Here is a 19309-nt window from a genome sequence, read left to right as displayed (position 1 = left end):
TTGTTCATGGCATGTGGTTTGTGTTGATGTAATGTTAATGCCATGGAGTTGTATGGTGACTGCTTCAACTATTTACCGCTACTACTACTATTATGACTTAACTGTACTATCACTACAACTGGTGCTTCAACTGCTATCAGGGTGACAGTTTGAAGTTATAACATCAAGTGGTATTTAAAGTTCCCTTGCCGGGTTTCCAGTTCTCAATAAAATGTGTTTCTGTGGTTCACACATGCTTAGAAATATGTCATCTTTAGTACTGTAATATAAAAACCAACCAGGGTTCACATTTGAGAAAACTGGATTGCTTTGTGGAGGTTACATAGTTAAACTAAATACAGTATGAGTATACAGTGTCAGAAGTCTTAACTGACTACAGAGTTTATTGTCCTCATTTAACAAACAATGAAAATTTTCCACCGGACATCTGTCATTGGAGCCCTTAAAGGAGAAGGTTGGAAATGTTCTATGTTCTCCTATTGTCAACAAATAACATGAAAAGACAGAACCCACAATGAACTGATCCCTCTAACAAGTATTGTGTTTGTATCCAACGTACTTGACATATCTTAGTCCTCTGTGCCGGGGAGCTCAATTGTTGTCTAAAAAACATTCGAAACATATCAGCGAACCGCAGTCTTACCCTGGGTGACATGTCCTTTCATTACTATGAACACTCGCACTGTGGTTTATTCTGAGTCAATCCCATATACATCGTCCTGCTGCCGGAAAAACTCAACACAACACCAAATGTGTATTAATCCACATCTGAAAATAGTTCCCAACTAATGCACTATTTAATATTGCTGAAGTAATATTTGCTTAAACCGTAGGCTGCCAGCCTTTTAGGAAAGTGTTTACCCGTAACAAAAAAAAAAATAGAAAGTATATATTTGTGATGTAAATCTGTACATCATCAGTAGTTACAGTTGGGGCTGAGAGCTACAGACGGTCTATGGAAGTTGGACAGTATTGAGAGATAAACTAACACACTGGTGTACAATAAGATGCCATTATTGGACTGCTTTTTAAATGCTACAATGACTTGGCAATAGCTAATAGTTGTAGCAGCACTACAGCTATTATGATTACTGCAATTTCTACAAATAGTAGTCCTACTTAGAGAAATATTACTGTTCAAAAGCAAGGAGAGGCTTACATCTGAGCCTTCTGGAGTATGCTGGCTGTGTGGGCTACACCTTAGGTACAATGCCTTACATACAAATTAATGTAGCACCATTTGCTGCGACTGCATGTCAGATGGTCACTTTAACCTTTATAGCACAATTCAAAATGTCACCTCTGTTTTGACAAGGACTGGAAATACCTTTGTTGAAACATGTAAAAATCTACTCTGGAGCATAAAATGTACTTCTCTTGTTTCTGAGTGATACCACTACCACTTTTTATGGTACTATACTTCTACGAATCCTACTACTGTTGCTACTACCAAATGACTACCTCTGTAATCTCTGCCAGCAGTACTACTGCTATTGCTTTTATTCTTGGACTACCACCAGTCATGTTAATATCAGCGCTGTAAAGTCTGCACTCTTTCTTCTCACTGGCCTAGATTTCATGTTACAAAGATGTACTGGTGCACCCGTCCAAGATGTGTCACAGCCCTTTGCCAAATGCATGCTGGGATAAGATCCAGCTCTCCATGACCCTGAACGTGAATAGGTCAGAGAGAAAATGTAACTGCTGTATAAATGATATCATAACACATCAATTTGTACTTGTCAAAATGTTGCATTAGAATCATTAATTTAAGAATTATCATCTCAAAATGCATCATGAACATCACATTGTCATGCATTGCACATGGAGAATATTGACTGGCTGGAATCCAAATTTTCATAGTCTATCAGCAGATTAGTTTGTCAGTGATCTTATATTTTGCTATAACCCCACTATGTCAATGCTGTATATGAGCTTGCAAGCGTGTCTCTCTTCACCTCTTCCTTCACTGTAACGTTCATATCTGTGCGTATGGTTTACTTTGAGTACAAGAGTGTAGGAGAGTGTAGGTGTGACAGCAACTCAGCCTAAATGCTAGCATGTCAGGGTGTCTTTAATATCAGTCAAAGAGCTGGATTTTCTCTTGTTTTCCAGGAGGTATGCCAGTGCCTGAGGTGGCGTCTGACACTGCCAGCGCTGCCACCATGTTGAGCCCCGTCCTCAACGCCTCCAATGGAGACGGCTCCGAGTCTGAAACCACCTCTGCCATCCTCGCCTCCGTCAAGGAACAGGTTAGAACTCTGTGTGCGTGTGGGCGTATGTGTGTGTACGTGTTTGTTTGCACGCAGAATACACAGAAGGTTGTCACAATTAATGGAATGAAACGAGTACCAGAAAGTAGTGAGGATAATTCCTCCAGTCTTTACAGACGGAGACAAGGCGACAGCACACAGTAAACAGTAACCACCAATGATGGAATGGCCATCTGAGCTAATGTGTCACAGATATGTCAACACATTTTGATCTGTTAGTGGAAAGCCTTAGGCTATGGTGTTAATTTGGAAAAGGCTCTAATGTGGTCGGATGCCTCACTTAAGTCTGAGCAGCTTTGTTGGTACACTGTGTATGATGAGGCAGTAAAGGGACAAGACAAAGTATCCACCTTGATTTTTTTCTTCAGTAAAGCTAAGATTAGACTCCTCTTGCATTTTTGGCTCCTAGATACATAACTGTTTAGATTTATGCTGACTTTTACATTGATATCTACTGTATGTGTGTAAGGTGTGCATCTCTATACATGCAAATTTTTTACATATGGGAATAGTGGATCACTATTGTTACTTTACCTGGCTTTTAACTCTACACTAACTAAAGGTGTGATCTGCACAAGAAATTATACATTGTGTCATGCCCACATTTTACAAACACTTTTAAACAGTTGCATAGACGTATTTTCTCCCCAATATAACTTTCCTGGATTTTCAAAATTTGTAGTCAAAGGTAATCACGGTGCATTACAATCCATTTCCTTGATTCTTTCTCCAACAGAGACCAGACTTATTTAAATTGTACTGCAAAATTTAAGACGTAGGCAGTAATTCAGAGGACTGGAACCAGGCTAATAGCACACAGAACAAAAGTCACTTTTTCAAGGGTGGTTTCACACCTAAACTGTTCGGAGCGGTCCAAAGGAACTCTGGTGCATTTGCCAGTTTGATTTGGTTGGTTTATGCTGGTGTGAAAGATGTAAGTCTGTGACTTCCCAGCGGACTGTGGTGCAGCTCAGCTTTGGTGTGTCAGCAACACCAAAAAGTACCAACCACTGGATTTTATTATGATAGATATGCGATTTTTTAGCATTATTTCAAAATTCATCTGCTGATCCTGAACCCTCAAGGAAACAATCTGATGAGCAGTCTTCATAGGCAGCATATACATTTATGCTAGATCATTTGGTAACCATGGTATCGCATACATATGTCACCATTCCTGTGCGGAGATACAACATTTTGAAAAGGAATTGCAACAGAGGTGTGTTGTGCTGTAATCTGTGTAGTTTGGCAGTTCTTCATTAAAAAGGAAGACTTCAGAATGAACTGTAACTGTACAATGAATGAGTTACCTGTTACCTGTCATTCCATGTGACCCATTATTCGTCTGGACCAAAGGGACTGAACTACAGATTCGAAAGCGACCTAAGAGTTACTCATCACTGCTACATTTTTTGTTTAGTGACAGTTGCATATGTTTGACTCATTAGTTTCGCAGATCATTAAATCTTAGATGTTGAAACCCGAGAAACAATACAATTAAAAGTCTACAACAAAGCTAGCAGCCCCCCGAGGCTGTAATGCTTGTTGCACACCAGGAAACAAAATTGTTGGCTGGACAACTTTGCTGAAGAGAATCTGGTCATTTGTTTTAAAAGGTAGAGGTAAACTGAAGTGTGGGACAAGTGGAAATTTTAGCCTGCTGGTGATGCTGGTGGTGGGGATCACCAAAGTCATTTGGGTTTAACCACTGAAAACATTTATTCCTATGCCAAATATATTGTTAATTCATCCAGCAGTTTTTTAGATATTTTAATCTGGAAGTGTTGAGCAGATGCTCTGTTGGCATTGCCGACCCCCAGAGCCGCACTACTAGTGTATTTAAGAAACTACTTTCTTTCAACTTACACTCCCATTGGTATAGCTTTCCAGACATCTGTAGCCCACTCCACATCTCTGCTTGAGGCTAGAGGCTAGAGACTACATCAGTCGCTACCAGCATAACACAACTGAATCTCGGACTAAACTGTCTGTGACTGAGTTGCACTGTGGGTAATGTAGGCTCCAGGTGTCCATCATCTATGGTTATATGTTACTGATGTAACATTGCACTCCTATAACAGTAGATACCACTGCTATGAATGTTGGCTCTGTCTGGAATTGGACTGAAGAGATGTGCATGTAATGATGTGTATTTGTGCATGCAGTGTGTGTATGTGTGCATGCGTGCGTGTGTGTGTGTGTGTGTGTGTGTGTGTGTGTGTGTGTGTGTGTGTGTGTGTGTGTGTGTGTGTGTTTGTGTTTGTATGGGGTATGGGTAGGTGGGTGGATATTTGATATTGTGGACACTGTGTTTGTCATTGAGTGCTATAGGATGTGAAGAAAACTACTCAGAAGCTAAAGATAGCCAGTGAAAATGCTGAGAGTAGAAAAAATAATGGATTCTGCGTGTTTTAGACTGAAACTTGACTGTGAGTTACTACAGTGTTCTGGAAGACCATCCCTAGTCTAAGTGGGTCATGTAAATGTGGACATATACACACATACAGGTCATGAACACGCACCCACTTGCAGATGGTCTGGGGCACAGTAATGGCCTGCTGATGAGAATGTGTAAAAAGAAAAAGGCTGAGGAGGAGAAGACGGGAATGGAGGGAGGGAGTGTCAGCTATTTGAACAAAGTGGAGGCGAAGAGATAGTTGCTCACTCCCTCCTCCACCTCCCTCCTTCTTCCTCTACGGCCTGGAGTCGTTATGTTTCATGCTCCTGCACCATGGCCAACTATTATCATTTTTTAAATCAGTCATTTGTCACTTCCTTCAATACTTCATTTTTCCGTGTTTAATTTCTCAGTATGTTTTGGCTGCTGCCAATGTTTGTTACCAGGCTGTGAAAAGGTAGCAGGGTTTGTTTTTCTGGAGTTTTTCCTGGGAGTGTCGTTACACACACACACACACACACACACACACACACACACACACACACACACGAACATGCACGCATGCAGGTACAAAAAGCCTTCCTGTTCATTTTGGTTCATAAAGACAAGGTCAGGCACGAGAGACCGAGAAAAGGCTCCACACACACTTGGGTACACAGATGTGCATGCATGCGGTTTGCAGACATACAAACACACATACATGTACATGTACACGCTGCCAATCAGCGTCTTTTGCCTCTGCTGACTCACACCAGGAGATCCCTACTGCTGCTTTTCCATCGTTTCCTTCTACCCACATGAGATTGATTAGCCATTCGACGTTGTATTTATCACATCTGTAAGCTTTTGTCTTCATATCGTTCATCATCTCTGCTGTCAACTAATCTGCAATTGGGGAAGTACAGTGTGAAGTGCCAGCTCTCAAAGAGGTTTCTTCCAATGTGAGATGTGGCCTATTTGAAAAATCTGACATATTGTCTTATTGAATGACAGATAAAGTGGAAGAGGCACAGGGTATTGATTAACTGTCTTTTGCTTGCATTCCGGCAACGTTCCAAACAATCCCGTCAGTTCTAAAATATCAAAATGTGAATGTGTTTTTAAAAAAAATCCTCATAACGGTTTTATCATATCAACAGACAAGGAAGCAAACAAAACACTTAATTTCATTTTAAAACAGTAATTCAGAAAATCCATGTTTCTTTTCTGGTGCTTCCAGCCCTTTTTGTATCGCTAAATATTAGAGTTGCATTTGTCCATATTTACTAAAGGGCCATACCAAGGTTTTGTGCTAGTAAAATGTGAGAGAGGCAGTATTGCTAAATATTGCTAGTTTTTGTGTGTTGGCCCATGCAGTATGTATTTTGTGGGGTTTATATTTATAGGCACAAAATACAAGGTGGAAGAAAAATGTATACACATAGTTGCTGCACCCAATTTAACACAAACAACTGCGACAGAGAAACATGCATCTGAAATTTCACGTGTAGGAAAAGCAAGGTGTAACATCAACAATAAGCAGTTAACAGCACCTCTCCATAAATAGTTCAGAAAAGGAAAATGCTCAAATGACAGCAGTAAAGATATGATTAATTATTTAAATTACTTAAATGCAACACTGTATATTCTGAGTCAAGCCCATAGACACCATCATGGTGCTGTAAATACTCACTATTTTGGTCAAATATGTATTAATCCGCAGCTAAAAATAGTCCCCAACAAATGCACTATTTACTCCTTTTTGAGTAACTGGTCCAGACTGAAATATCTCAACAACTACATTATGGATTGAATTGACAGAGCTTCATAGAGCTGCCAACGTGGCTTGTGACTCTTAGTCTTGTTTAAAAATTCAGCTATATATTCATGACCCATTCTTCACATTGTTGGTTTTGGTCTTTTTTTGAGGACAACAAGGAAAAAAACCCATTAAAATCAGACCTGTCCTTTAAAATGTATGGTAAGAATCATTCTACAGGAGCTCTCTTCAGCACAGACAAATTACAATGTTCTTCATGTATTTGTCCTGACTTTAAATAGGTCACATCAGGTCCACTGGTTACGGACCTCTGAATCAAACTGTCAGAAATGAAATGGCAGTTCAGTGTGATTATCAGTCTACTGAGATGTGACTGAAGGAGCCAGCTCAGTACTAAAAAATTACACTGATACTGTGGAGTTTTAAATTCAATATGTACTCAAAGGAGTTCAAAAGATTTAAAATTGCTAAATAAAACTCCCACGTGCAATTATCATAACTCATGGAGACTTTTAATTTAAGCTGTGATTGTTTTGTTGTGCCGACAAAAGTAGGCCATATGACTAATATTTCTGTACATACAGTACAACTTTCCTCCTGTAGAACAACATGCAAAATTGCAGTAGCTAAAGTGTCCTCTCGTAAGCCAATATTCCAAGTTCACCTTCAAAAAAGTTTCGCAGACAAGCAGAGTACATGTCTTAAAGAGGCCAGCATCAGAACATAAGTTATGGCGCATGCAAATCACATGAACTGCAGCTGGGCTCATTTACAGTGCTGTCTCACTAAATATACAACTAAACTGAAAGATTGCGGTGACACAAAATTTCTCTCATGATGATAATTTGCAGTAGACTTGGTAAATATCCCAATAGAGATTTTTATTTTACAAATATAAAACTGCAATCACCCAGACCTGACATACAGTACGATTAAAATTTTCAAGGATTAAAAAAAAAACTTAAGGCATATTGTGATCCCCATTAGAGAGCGCGCCCATGTGTTCTTGCTGTGTTTAGTCATGAACTGGAAAGAACATTACATCACTGCTTCAACCTTCATTTCCATCATGCTGGAAACATGACCTCCTGCTGTGTTTTTACAAGCCACAACACTGGCACAACATAAGTAATGTCAGAAAAGAGATGTTACATTCACTGCCTCCTATGAGAAGAAAACATGACAGTGCGTTCAAGGATGCGTAGAGGAAAAGTTGATGAAAATAAAGGAATTCATGAGGGCAAAAATGCAGCCAAAGAGAGAAGTCAACCAATGGAAAAAACACAAATATGAAAATCTATTACACAGGGTTTCTACTGGTTATCAAATCTGAGTTTTTAGGCAGAATGTGGTGTTTCTGCAGCCTCTCAGCCAAGGGATAATTAATGCGAATCATGGTGCTCTGTGGAACTGTTCACTCTAATTGGCACTGGAGCAGAAAACAGCTACTCTCTGGTCTGACTTAAAACTTATACGAATCCACATTAGAAGCAGTTTCGGCTGAGGTAATTGAAGTTATACCTTTTTTTCTCATTAAGTCTAATTAAACTCATCTCAGTTCTTCTCTTCGCCTGTAGTACCGTTACAATTGACATACTTTTAATTGATCAAATTGTCTTTGTATATTTGGTAGCTGTGCAACTAGCACACCCAATTTTTTAATCAGTTTTAAAGCACAAACACTTTAATACTTTCCATTTATGATTGGTGATATGACTTGTGAGATGATAAACAACACAGGATTAATAGCTTTTTGAAAGCAATTGTCCTTATAGTCATTGAAGATAAATTTGGTTCTTTTATTAGTATTTTCTTGTTCTCCTATCGGGCTTTCCTCACCCCCTTTCCGCTACCCTCTTCATTTGTTTAATAAAGGGGGAATGTGTAAGAACTGGTCAACTGTCAAATTCATACTCCAAACGAATAAGGGGGAGCATATTACCAGAAAGTTGGGGTGTCCACCCCTATCATAAGAAACAAGGAGATGCACTATTGGGTCCATCCTCCTCTTCCTCTTCAACTGTGCCATAGTTGGACTGGCCATCGGGCATACTGGGAAAAAACCCCATTGGTCAGCTAGTGGACCTTCAAAAAATCCATAAAGTTTTTTACTGGCCCTCTCTGTGTACCTGTCATTGGACTGGGCTCTTTGGCCACTATTGCTGAGAGAGGATATTTACATATTCTGCCTTCAACGATTAATCAAGATTGGTTTAGCATCGGCTAATTCATTCAATTATCAAATATACAGTAGTTCTCTTTAAAGTTCACAACAGAGTTCGATATTCATGTGAAATGGTTTCAAAGTAGATTTGATATTTATTTTGTTTTACTTTTTTTGCAAGGGGTCATACAGAAACAGGAATATTTAAGGGATAGGGATGGAGTGGAGGGATTTTTGGAAGAATTGTGTGTATTTGTGCATCTAACTCCACATTATAAGCGAGACAAGAGAGATACTGAGCAGCAGTCAGCAGCTGCTCCTGAGGAGCTGAAAGGACAGAAGCCAGACAAATTGTGTTCACCAGACTGATTGACAGCAGAAATTTACTGGGTAAATACTTTTCAAGTAGGCTGCATGAGGATTATACAGGAAGAAAACAGCATTGTTTCTATGTATTTATTAATTCATTTTATTTCCCCGCCCACTGTAGAAGGCTCGGAGAAAGTGCCTACAATGAAACAAAACATCATTGATCAGTCATTACAGATACCATTAAAATGTTCAGAAAATATAAACAATGGGACATTTGTGTGATTTAAGTGGTGTCTGCGGGGATTACGCTTCACGAAACGCACCAAAGGAAATAAAAAATAGACTCGGGTGACACATACCTGACGGTAGAGTGACAGACGTCAAAAATGCTTGTAAATCCGGTTTTGGTGACATTTGAGAAAGTCTTCTACTTTTTGTTATTTCCAGTTGAAGAAAAACTTGAGGCCAGAGCCCCATAGTAGAAATAGGACAAAATGTCGAATGTTAAATTTCTGCTGTGCAGCGCTGCTGTTTACCTTTAAAATTTTTAGTAATTTCTGAAACAATGGGTCTTTAATTTTAGACAGTGGGACACCAAAGCAGATGTCCCATTTTTGGCACTAAAATGAACTGGAGCGGGCAGATTTTATCACCTATAAATAACTAGCTAATCAAGCTAATGTTAATTCCATGAATTGGTTGAAAGCAGCATCTCAGGCTATCATGTTGATGATTCCGACAGACTGCAAAAGGAGTCTTAAATGTGAACCAGATGGCTACCTTAAGTACATTACATGACTTCATGCTAAAAAAGAAAGGCTAAAAGTTAAATGTCCCAGGCAAAAAGCCAGCAATCCTCATAAATTGATAATCCAAGTACAAGAGAGTAGCATTGATCTTTAATTGTTTAATTGTGTAGAACAAGTTATTCCTTGTATGTAAGTATGAGAAGGAAAATGTGACATCAGACTGTTGTTTCGTTCTGACACAACCCTGTTATTTTAGGCTGCTTACCATGCATACTGTTTTGTATTTTCAAACAATATGCATTCAATTTTAGCATTTCAATGGTAATAGAAATGGCAAGGCTAGCAGAGCCGTAAATGTTAGCATAAACTATGATAGCATCCACAGTGGGGAAATTCTATACAGCAGATGTGCTAGTCATTGACTAGGCTTTTTTTTTTGTAATAACCTTTAATCCCACACACTGATGTATTTCGTTAGTGATTTGCTCCTTGGCCTTGGAAGTAACACTGGGTTAGGTTATTGCTGAAGGTAACTTTAGTAAGCTTGCGTTAGATTAGAAAAACGCACTGTTCAATCCATTCAGTAAATTAAGCTCTTGTATGTATGGTTTTAAAAAGGCTAAAACCACAAAACATCCGTCAGACTCTTTACATAAAGAGTATTTACTTTCTGCAGCCCCATGTACACCACTTTAGCATGTAGAGAAAGCTCGCCAGTACTGCCACACCTAGTTACGGTTGCTAAGCTATTATTGGACAATAGCTGTTTGGAGCTGGTTTTAGTGAAATGTTAATTCATGGGTACATGTGCATTCGAGTACATATATCTTTACATGCATGTGTTTTTTGCTCATTTCAAAGTGTCAGTTTTTTGGCTGTCTGTCGCTCAAACTGACATTGTGAGTTGGCCCCAGAATAGCCAAGGGGCTCTTACATTTGGCATCTCAATCTAATTGTCAACTCCCCCTCTGCTACCTGCTACGGAAAAGGAAAAAAAATGAGTGACAGGGGATTGACAGGCAAGTGGTGTAGGTTCTGTGTGTGTACGTACGTGCGTGTGTGTCTAGGCTTTGCTGGGTTGAGGAGCTGAGTCTAGTGATCCAGACTAAGGAGTTTAGCTCTGCCAGTTATTTTATACAGAGAGCTGAGCAGATGGTTGACACTGCAAAGGGAAAGATACCGCACTTTATATTTGATGAGCATAAGTCCAGTGGTGGATGTTGATTATTTTATTACAGGCAAATGAAGAAAGACAGATGCGGCACCATAGCCTGAGCCAGGATTTAAGTGCATGCATTAGTGAGCACATTGGACTAATTTCAGTCCTATTTTTTTGTATGGATCACATTTCAAAACTGTAACTGTTTTCACAAGGTCTCAAGATGACTCATAACTTTAACAGCGACGCAAAATATTCTATACTTTCATATCAGCATTAGTTTTGTAAAAATAAATTTGTTTAAATCTGTGTCCTTCTCTTGTATGACTGGACCTTGCAAACCAGCACAGTGCAAACCCTATGGCCGTCATCTTTATTTGTTATAATTAATTTGATAATGAATCATTGTGTCCTATGAATTCATTTATTTTCATTCAGTTTGTATGTTTCCTCCGTTGTCTATTTTATATTTTTCTTACATTATTTCCCTAAGTATCCTTTTTGTTACCAAGGATATTTGTCCCTGGCCCCTGTGAAGGTCACAGATGTCGCACAAGCAGGTGTTGCTTTGAATGAGAATATTTCATCACTTACCAAAATGTTTTAAGCATGTGTATTAAGTCTAAATGCCATCTGTCAGTTTAATGAATAAGAAAAGTAACTGATGGTGCTGAACCATGGTTACCATAATAAAATAATTCCATTCACAGTAGTTAGACAGAATGGAACAAAATGGCATAAAATGTCTGACAAATATGCAGACTAAAAAAAAAATAAGAAAAATAATTACAAAGCTGAAGTGAACATGCAAGCCACTGAAAACACCCTCAACTGGCTACATTAAACAGGCCAGCTTAATGTATATGGGAGCATGGTACTGACCAACCAGTCGCAACAATAAGGTCTGTGTAGTGTGGTCCACAAGAGGCGCTACATTTTCTGTAGGACAAGAATGCAGATGCTTCTTGGTCTTCTCTCTCATCTCGCATCATCTGCATTAAAAGCTCATCTCTCATACATTTACAAAAAGTTTATATTGATAGCCATCCTCGATCAAAGCCTAGTTTCCCTGGTAAACCGACTTCTGTGGAGTCACTGAAAAAAAAATGTACGCGCATAAAGATCATCATCGATCATGCCCTTGTCAGGCAGCACATTGTATGTGGTTCAAGCATGCCATAATCTACAAATACAAAAAATCCTACCATAGATGTATATCATTTTAGCATGAAAACAGTTATGACTTAAGGACAGTACTCTTTAAAGTTTTCTCCACCAGTGTTGGGCGGTAACGCATTAGTTAGTAAAGCATTATAGTAATGTGATTAGATTTTTATAGCTGAAATTACAGCTATTCATTTTCTGACAACGGATTGGCTGATTCAGCCCACACAAGTCCAAAGCATCCTTTATAAATTAAGTCAAGTTAAATTAAGCCTTCTAGTCATTTGGACCGTACTAGATGTAGCGTATTGTACCGTAGATGTGCACTTTTGAATTAGAACAGTACTTTGGCAGTGGGTGACACTGTTTTGCGAGAACAACACCAGTACAGCGAAGTGCGCAAATTAAGAAAGGACTGTCGTGATCTTGTCGAAAATCTTGAAAATTTTGTTTTTCATTTTGTCGAATCTCGAATCCATCCAGTGAAACCATTTCCGCTGAGGACGGTAAGCTTTTATTGGGCAGAGCTACTCATTTTCCTTCTTTTCCACTCAGCATCTGCAGATAAAAAATTTTAATTTTTTTTGGGAGAGGTAGCATTGGCAATCATCCCAGCAACAGGCAATAAACTGAGCCAAAGATACCAAGACCACAAGGTGTTTCAGTGTGATTAAAGCAACAAAGTCAAGAAAGGAAGACTGACCCTTTGGATGTTTTTAGATGTTTAACCTCGTTTGTCATGGCCTTGAGCATTTAACATCCTTGAGGTTTTCATTTGCCCCGCAGTTTTACCTTGAGTTTATTTAAAATGTGTTTATGTTACCGTTGCTCATAATTTGATGTGTCTAACCCTCTGCTTGAAACCAGTTTCAGCACTGTCTCTGAGGGGAGGGGGGAGAAACACAGACGGTTGTGAGGAGAGGAATTAAACCCCGAATCTACAGCTGCAGTTATAGTCTGGTTTGAGATGCACATTGAAGTAGTCTTGGTATCCGCATAGCGCCAAATCTCGTTGAATCTGTCTTCCCTGTTGCAGCTTTCCTTTCCATTATCTCATTTCACTTCTCTCTCCGTGCTCCCCTGGTCTCTATCTTTCTGTCACACCCCACCCTCTCATGTGGGCTTGTTTTCCTCTGCCTCCAGGATGATTCTGTGGCTGACTGGAACTACTTAATAATTTTCCGGCCTAAAACAATAGCTCCAGACAGCAGTGGTCTTAGCTATACAGCCACCTTGACATTTTGTCATTGAACAGCCCCCCCTTCTGAAACAACTAAATGCCAGGCAGACACCACGGGGCACAATTACACCACTTTACACTTGAGAGAGAGGGGGAGACAGCTACAGCTAGAACACACGCATATACACACACATACACACCAACTTTGCTCCCCATGCAGCCCATCACTGTCCTACAGTCATTTATTTTACTTTACTAATTGCTTTAATGGGGTTTTAGGGGCCAGCCTGTTTCTGCAAGCTTGTGGCTACACACTAACTCTCTATCTGTCTTCTCTCAGTCTCCATTAATAGTCTCACATTGGAGCTGAATCTTTAGTAATACAATCAGCTGACAGCACTTCATTGTAGAACCTGCCCATTAAGACATAGTTAATTGTTGTCCTTTCTACTTAATTGCTTGCCAAGCCATGATTACTCACACACACGCACATGCATGCACATCAGTAAAGCCCTTCACTGGTGCAGTTCATAATACCTACATTTAAAATGTAGATTTGCTCAAATAAATTAATTATCCTTTTATTTTCGTCAATTTGAGTCACACCTAATCAAGATTACAGCCACTCATTATTTCCTGTGTTGAAATTGTGTTGTTTTTTTTTTTTTAAACTTTGCAAGAAGCTGAGTTGACAAAACTCCATGAAAGCACTGCTATCAGAAGTTCCTATGACTAACCCCCGACAGAGCCAGTTTAAACTTGTTTTGCTGGCAGGGCAGTTTCTTTGTTGAAATCAGTTGTAAATTGAGACTCGCAGGAATTATGCTCTATTTATCACATGCAAGTATCCCACATTTTAAAACAAGGCTTAGCCAAGTTGCCGAGGTAACACCGCAGAGTGAAGCTGCCGGCTAGTCAGACACAAAGCAGATGCAGCTACGTAAACACAGTTGATGACAGCAGAGAGTAGGTTTAAATAAGTCCATTGCCATTAAGCAAAGTTATACCACCAGGTTCAGGACTTATTGCAATCTGAAGAAGGCGAAAACTTGTGTGTATTTTTAATACTGTACTAATCCAATGCAGTTTGTAAAAGCTGCAATGCCAGTTGCGATTAGTGCGTTAGAATGCTAGCGACGTTGGCATGTGTGGTAGTGTGTTTGGTGTTTTTAGCCAAGACCTAAAGTTAGGAGTGCCTCAGTATAACATAATATTTAAGCTTTTGGTTATTAAAGTGACAGAGGAGATGGACATTTGTCAAAATTTCTGATATGTTAGACATTTCGTCGGCTTGTCGTGGGTCGTCCCAGACACCACATTGCTGTCCTTCGATTATGTCACACTACATTTCTGACACTGGAAATTTGTTAGCCCCAACAACGTCATGTCACAATCGGGCTGAATTTTCTTAGTCTGGTCCCAGTTTAAGTCTTCTGGACCCTGTGAGCAGTAGATGTATCTGGTCTGCTACAGCTTCCGTTTTAACTGTTTCCACTAGCAAGGGTACCAGGTTTACTGCATGCAGCATCGGGCCTGAAATCCACCCACAGCCTTTCCCCACCATTCCTCGTCGGTGCTCTGTCTATTTCCCATCCTTCATGGACTTGTGAGTACAAGCTGCCATTGCATGTGTATCGCATTTTGATAGCTTGCACTAGTAGGGGAAGCAGCCATTTGTTTTAGGCCATTAGCTCCCAGGCCATTACTAAGGCCAGTATCATTCTATTTTTTGGTTAAAGCATATTATTTTTTATTTCCGTTGCAGTGAATAAATGCATGTGGTAAGCTAGTGAAAGGTTATTTTCCAAACTGAATGTAAAGGGTCGTTTCTCAGAGATTGAGTGAAAATTGAAATTTTCAGAAAGGTCCAGAGTTATAAGGGAAACACACTTGAGTGGTTAAAATATCTGTCTTTACTTTTAATATAAATTTTAATCTATTCTAGAATGTGACATTATCAAAATATATATCATATGTGTATGCAGTCTTGAATGTATTACTCTAGAACATAAAGTCATGTCTTGAAGGCCTCACACAAACTGCAGCCATAAAAATGAGTCAGCACCTCTCTGATATGGTCTCCACAAAATTTCTCCATAAAGTAGGAATAGTCTGTTTCATCATATTGGACAGTATCTCTTTTATTTTGTATTGGTCCTGTATGTCCAAGTAACTGACAAATTACCTGCCTTTCAGATAAACAAAGATGTTCCCCTTGAGTCTACGTGTACGTATGTCACGACTGGGTGGCTGCAGACCACACTCCACGGAGGTGCTGTCGGTCAGTGTAGCATAGAGTGTGTTAATGGAGCACATTCAGGTGAAGTGAAAGTGTGCAAAAAAGTTTTTACATGGCCATATTAATAAAATCATTAACTAGATTGCAGTTGTTACATTTTTTGGTTACAAAAGGATTTCAAACAAAACTTGTTCTTTGTTGAGGCACAATGTTGGAATGTGTCCTTTTCAGTCTGTAGCTGATCTTTTTTTTTTTTTTTAAATACGATCATATGTGGGAGCTCATGTGTCAAGCAAGACTAAAGGAATAAAGCTTCGTCTGAATTCAATCACCCGGCATCTCTGGAATATGATATTTGTGCTTCCATCAAAAGTCTGACAGTGTATGGTCATAAAAAGAATGTTGTATCGGTGTGTTTTATAAGGAACATTAGAGGATAATATGTACAGGGACCTTAAAAGGCTGAATGAGCATCATCGAGGGAACCTCAGTGATGACTAGTCTTGATCATGAGGCGAGTGCATGCTGCCTTCTCATCGGCTTCTCCTCAGCCTGACATCCACCCCTCAGTCTGTAGTATCCTTTCAAAACTTTTCAAACTCCTGAGACTTAAAACATTTAAGCTAAAACTAACCAACGTTATCAAACATGGCTGTTAACCTGACACAGCTTCTGCAGGGCTCTTTTTTGCTGGGCTATAGTGTGGAGACAAACATTTTTCTTATAATTGTGCCTTTTTGTGGGATCACGGCTTAATGGACTGTGCTTATGAATGAGGCCTTGAGCTGCACTCTAAAACTGTCATGAGTGTCTTTTCAATGGTTTGCCATTGGAAATTATTGCCAGCAACTTTCTTCAGACACTCAGCACATGTGTCTAAAGTGAAATTTTATAGAGGTAAGTATTTTGGAAACTGATTTTTAAACACATTATGGGATCAAACTGTGATTATCTTGGTGGCGACCGTCAGGTCATCTTCGTCTTCTTCTGGTTTACAATGTTTACATGTTTAAGTTTAAAGCATGTTTAAATGTACTCTACTGTATTACAGGAAGTTAGTGATACTAACAAGAATGACATGATTTTTGTTATTAAACACAAAAGATGGAATGTTGATGTTATTATATTTGTTTTTCAATTTTTTATTTCTTAAAATGTGAATTGCGTTAATTCTAACTAAATATTTATTTGGACGTTATATAATGCAGATTTGATGCAATACACACAAAAAGAAGAGTTGGTAAAAATGTTAAGATTGACATCATAATTTATGCAACATAATTTTCCTAAATTATACTCAATTTAATCAAGTCTAATGTAATTCACATGCTGACTTTAATAAAGTTGGTTGAACTCATTTTCTTGGCATTTTTATGTGCGCCATACTTAATGTGTAGTGTTACAGTTAATGTATATTATTGAGTTTTCCCTTTTTAAAATACCAATAAGTTCACCTAATGTACAAAATTGCTTGGAAAATGTTCCTTCAATGTTTTTTGAGTTTTGTCTAACAGTTTTTTAGGCTGATATTGTCCAGCGGGTGGTTCTATCCACCAAAATGATGAACAGGATGTTGTACTTGAGCAGCACACCTGTCTATTGTAAGCCCTTGCAGGAGTTATATATTAGTCCATTTATTACTAATCACCTCTGTTGGTTTCCATTCGTCTCAGCACATCATGAAATTCATTCAGCAGGCCCTTGAATTATGTAATCCATCGAGATAAAATTTTGTCACATAAATAGAAACTCCTGACTCACACAAGAAACTAAACGACAGGATATCACAGCCTCTGCTTTGATTTGGACCACTCTGTTTTACATCTGTCTTTTGTGAGTCCCCTAATTTAATGGAAGCACAACACAACTGCTGGAATACTCCTTTGAATTACCATACAAAGATGATGTAACATTTTAACATCATTGCGAAGGATTACACAACATAACCAAGTTTCAAAAGTCAATTTGTCAAGTCAGTTTATTTTTAATGCTATTTGAAATTAGATGGCTGCTTCAAACTATGGGACAGATACATTAAAAATCGAATTCTATAGCATCCATCTAAAATTGGTCAGCAAAGTTGTTAAGTACATGATTTGTAGTTCAAACTTGCAAACACATTGATAGTGGTCTTTTAACCTGAAATGTGACATCTAAGGTTGTTGTCATTATTGTGCATTTAAACTAAGAATGTTTCCGGCTTTGCTATGGTGAGCGAATACAATGAAATACGGCTTTTTTCTCTGCTTTATAAATGAACATTTTATATAAATATTAAGAGGACACTTCAGTGATCTGCTATTGTTCTTCCATAAAGCTGGGGGATTGGCCAAAGTCAGGTTTAAAAAAAGAGTAAAAAAGAATAGTCTCCATGCCCCCAGTTTATAACACAGGCTTTCTGTTATAAATTTGTAGATCACAAGCCCAAACCTTGATAACCCTGATGACACCATCTGGGTTATCCTCTCAGACTTGACAAAGCTTCTCCAGAACCAAGAAGACAGTATAAAACACAAGCTGAGTATTACTCCCCATGACAAAAGACAGTGTAAGATCAGTGGCAGGCCCTTTTAATATTAACAACTATTGCACATGACTGAACAGCAACAATATATCAGCCTTCCCCAACATATACTGTGTACACGAACACACACACACACACACACACACACACACACACACACACACACACACACACACACACACACACACACACACACACTGACATGCATGTTCAGAGATGCTGTGTATTTACATCATGTGCTCCGAAGCTCAGACTTACTGCCTGAAACACTGAATTGATCGAGCTAATCTGTTTCAGCCAGATTCTCAGCTGATGGGCCACTTGTGTGTGATTAAACCTGTGATCAGTCTGTCTGCAGCCAAACAACCATGTAAACTGAGCCAAGCCAAATTTGAATAAAGAAATGACTGGAGGCTGGAGCTTTGCATGCAGCATGTATTTGCTGGGATTGGTTTAGTTAGTGTCATTGAGAGAGAGGCAAAGTGGACAAGTCAGGATAAAGGAAAGCAAAAAGAAAAGAAAAGGGTTTTAGATAGTGGGGACAGGGGCTGAATAACATTTTCACAGGGCTTCATGGTGCTTTAGGAAGTGAGTGCAGCCCCTGTTGGGAAGCCATGGATTTGAGTTTCGAATCAGATTGCATCTGGGTAAGAGATGGTTGTGCATGGTACTTTTTTCACTTAGCTTTTTCCAGCTTAAACAATAAAATACAATTACAAAATGAAAATGAAAATTGACATTCCATTTAAGTGTAAAAGAAAAGGCTTGTAGACAGGTGGTAAGCTGCAATAATTAATTATAATTATTGGTGCCTTCATTGGGGCTTGTTAGCTAACTAATGGAGCTGGTGAGGTGACTGGTAACATGATAGCTACCTGAAGACATCAATTATATTTATGTACCCTAAAATCACAAATATTCCTCAAAGAGCTTTACAGTCTGTACAGCATACGATAGCGTCTATCCTTAGACCCTAGGTTTGGATAAAGAAGAACTCAGGAGGAACCTCAGTCAGTCTCTCTGCTCGCTGCAGCCAGTTACCATGACACACCAAGCGGTGGAAACCATTCCTCTTTTGAGGAGCAGTTCGTCGTACTCTGCCAGGAGGATGGGGGGTTGCTAAATAAAAATGGATGGTGCAACACAGCTTATATGATAGTATCCTCTACTTGGAACTCTCCAGTACCAAACATGGCGATTCCATTGAAGTGAACTGACTTTGTTTTTCGTGCTGTTGTAAATGCTGGTCTGACTGTGCCCTTACAGCACAATCCAAAATGTATTGTGCCTTTTGTTAAGTTGGCGTTTGCTGCTTCACTAAAAGAATAAGAAAATTCTGTGTCAATTCTACCATGAGATATAGGCTTTTAGATAGATAGATTGATAGA

At 39.0% G+C, this 19309-nt stretch overlaps 1 protein-coding gene across 2 annotated transcripts in view; it reads left to right on the top strand.

The window, feature by feature from the left end:
• The first annotated feature begins 2120 nt into the window (after positions 1 to 2120).
• The window catches only part of ctnnd2b (catenin (cadherin-associated protein), delta 2b), a 144108-nt gene continuing 126919 nt past the window's right edge, over positions 2121 to 19309 (top strand). For both annotated transcript variants that reach the window (XM_040143820.1, XM_040143819.1), the window contains exon 1: positions 2121 to 2252. In XM_040143820.1, the coding sequence (XP_039999754.1) occupies positions 2121 to 2252 (132 nt within the window). The remainder of the gene's footprint in view (positions 2253 to 19309) is intronic.

This window comes from Xiphias gladius, chromosome 14, assembly GCF_016859285.1.
Source record: "Xiphias gladius isolate SHS-SW01 ecotype Sanya breed wild chromosome 14, ASM1685928v1, whole genome shotgun sequence".
NCBI classification, from domain to species: Eukaryota; Metazoa; Chordata; class Actinopteri; order Istiophoriformes; family Xiphiidae; genus Xiphias; species Xiphias gladius.
This window is presented reverse-complemented; position numbering and strand designations above follow the sequence as displayed.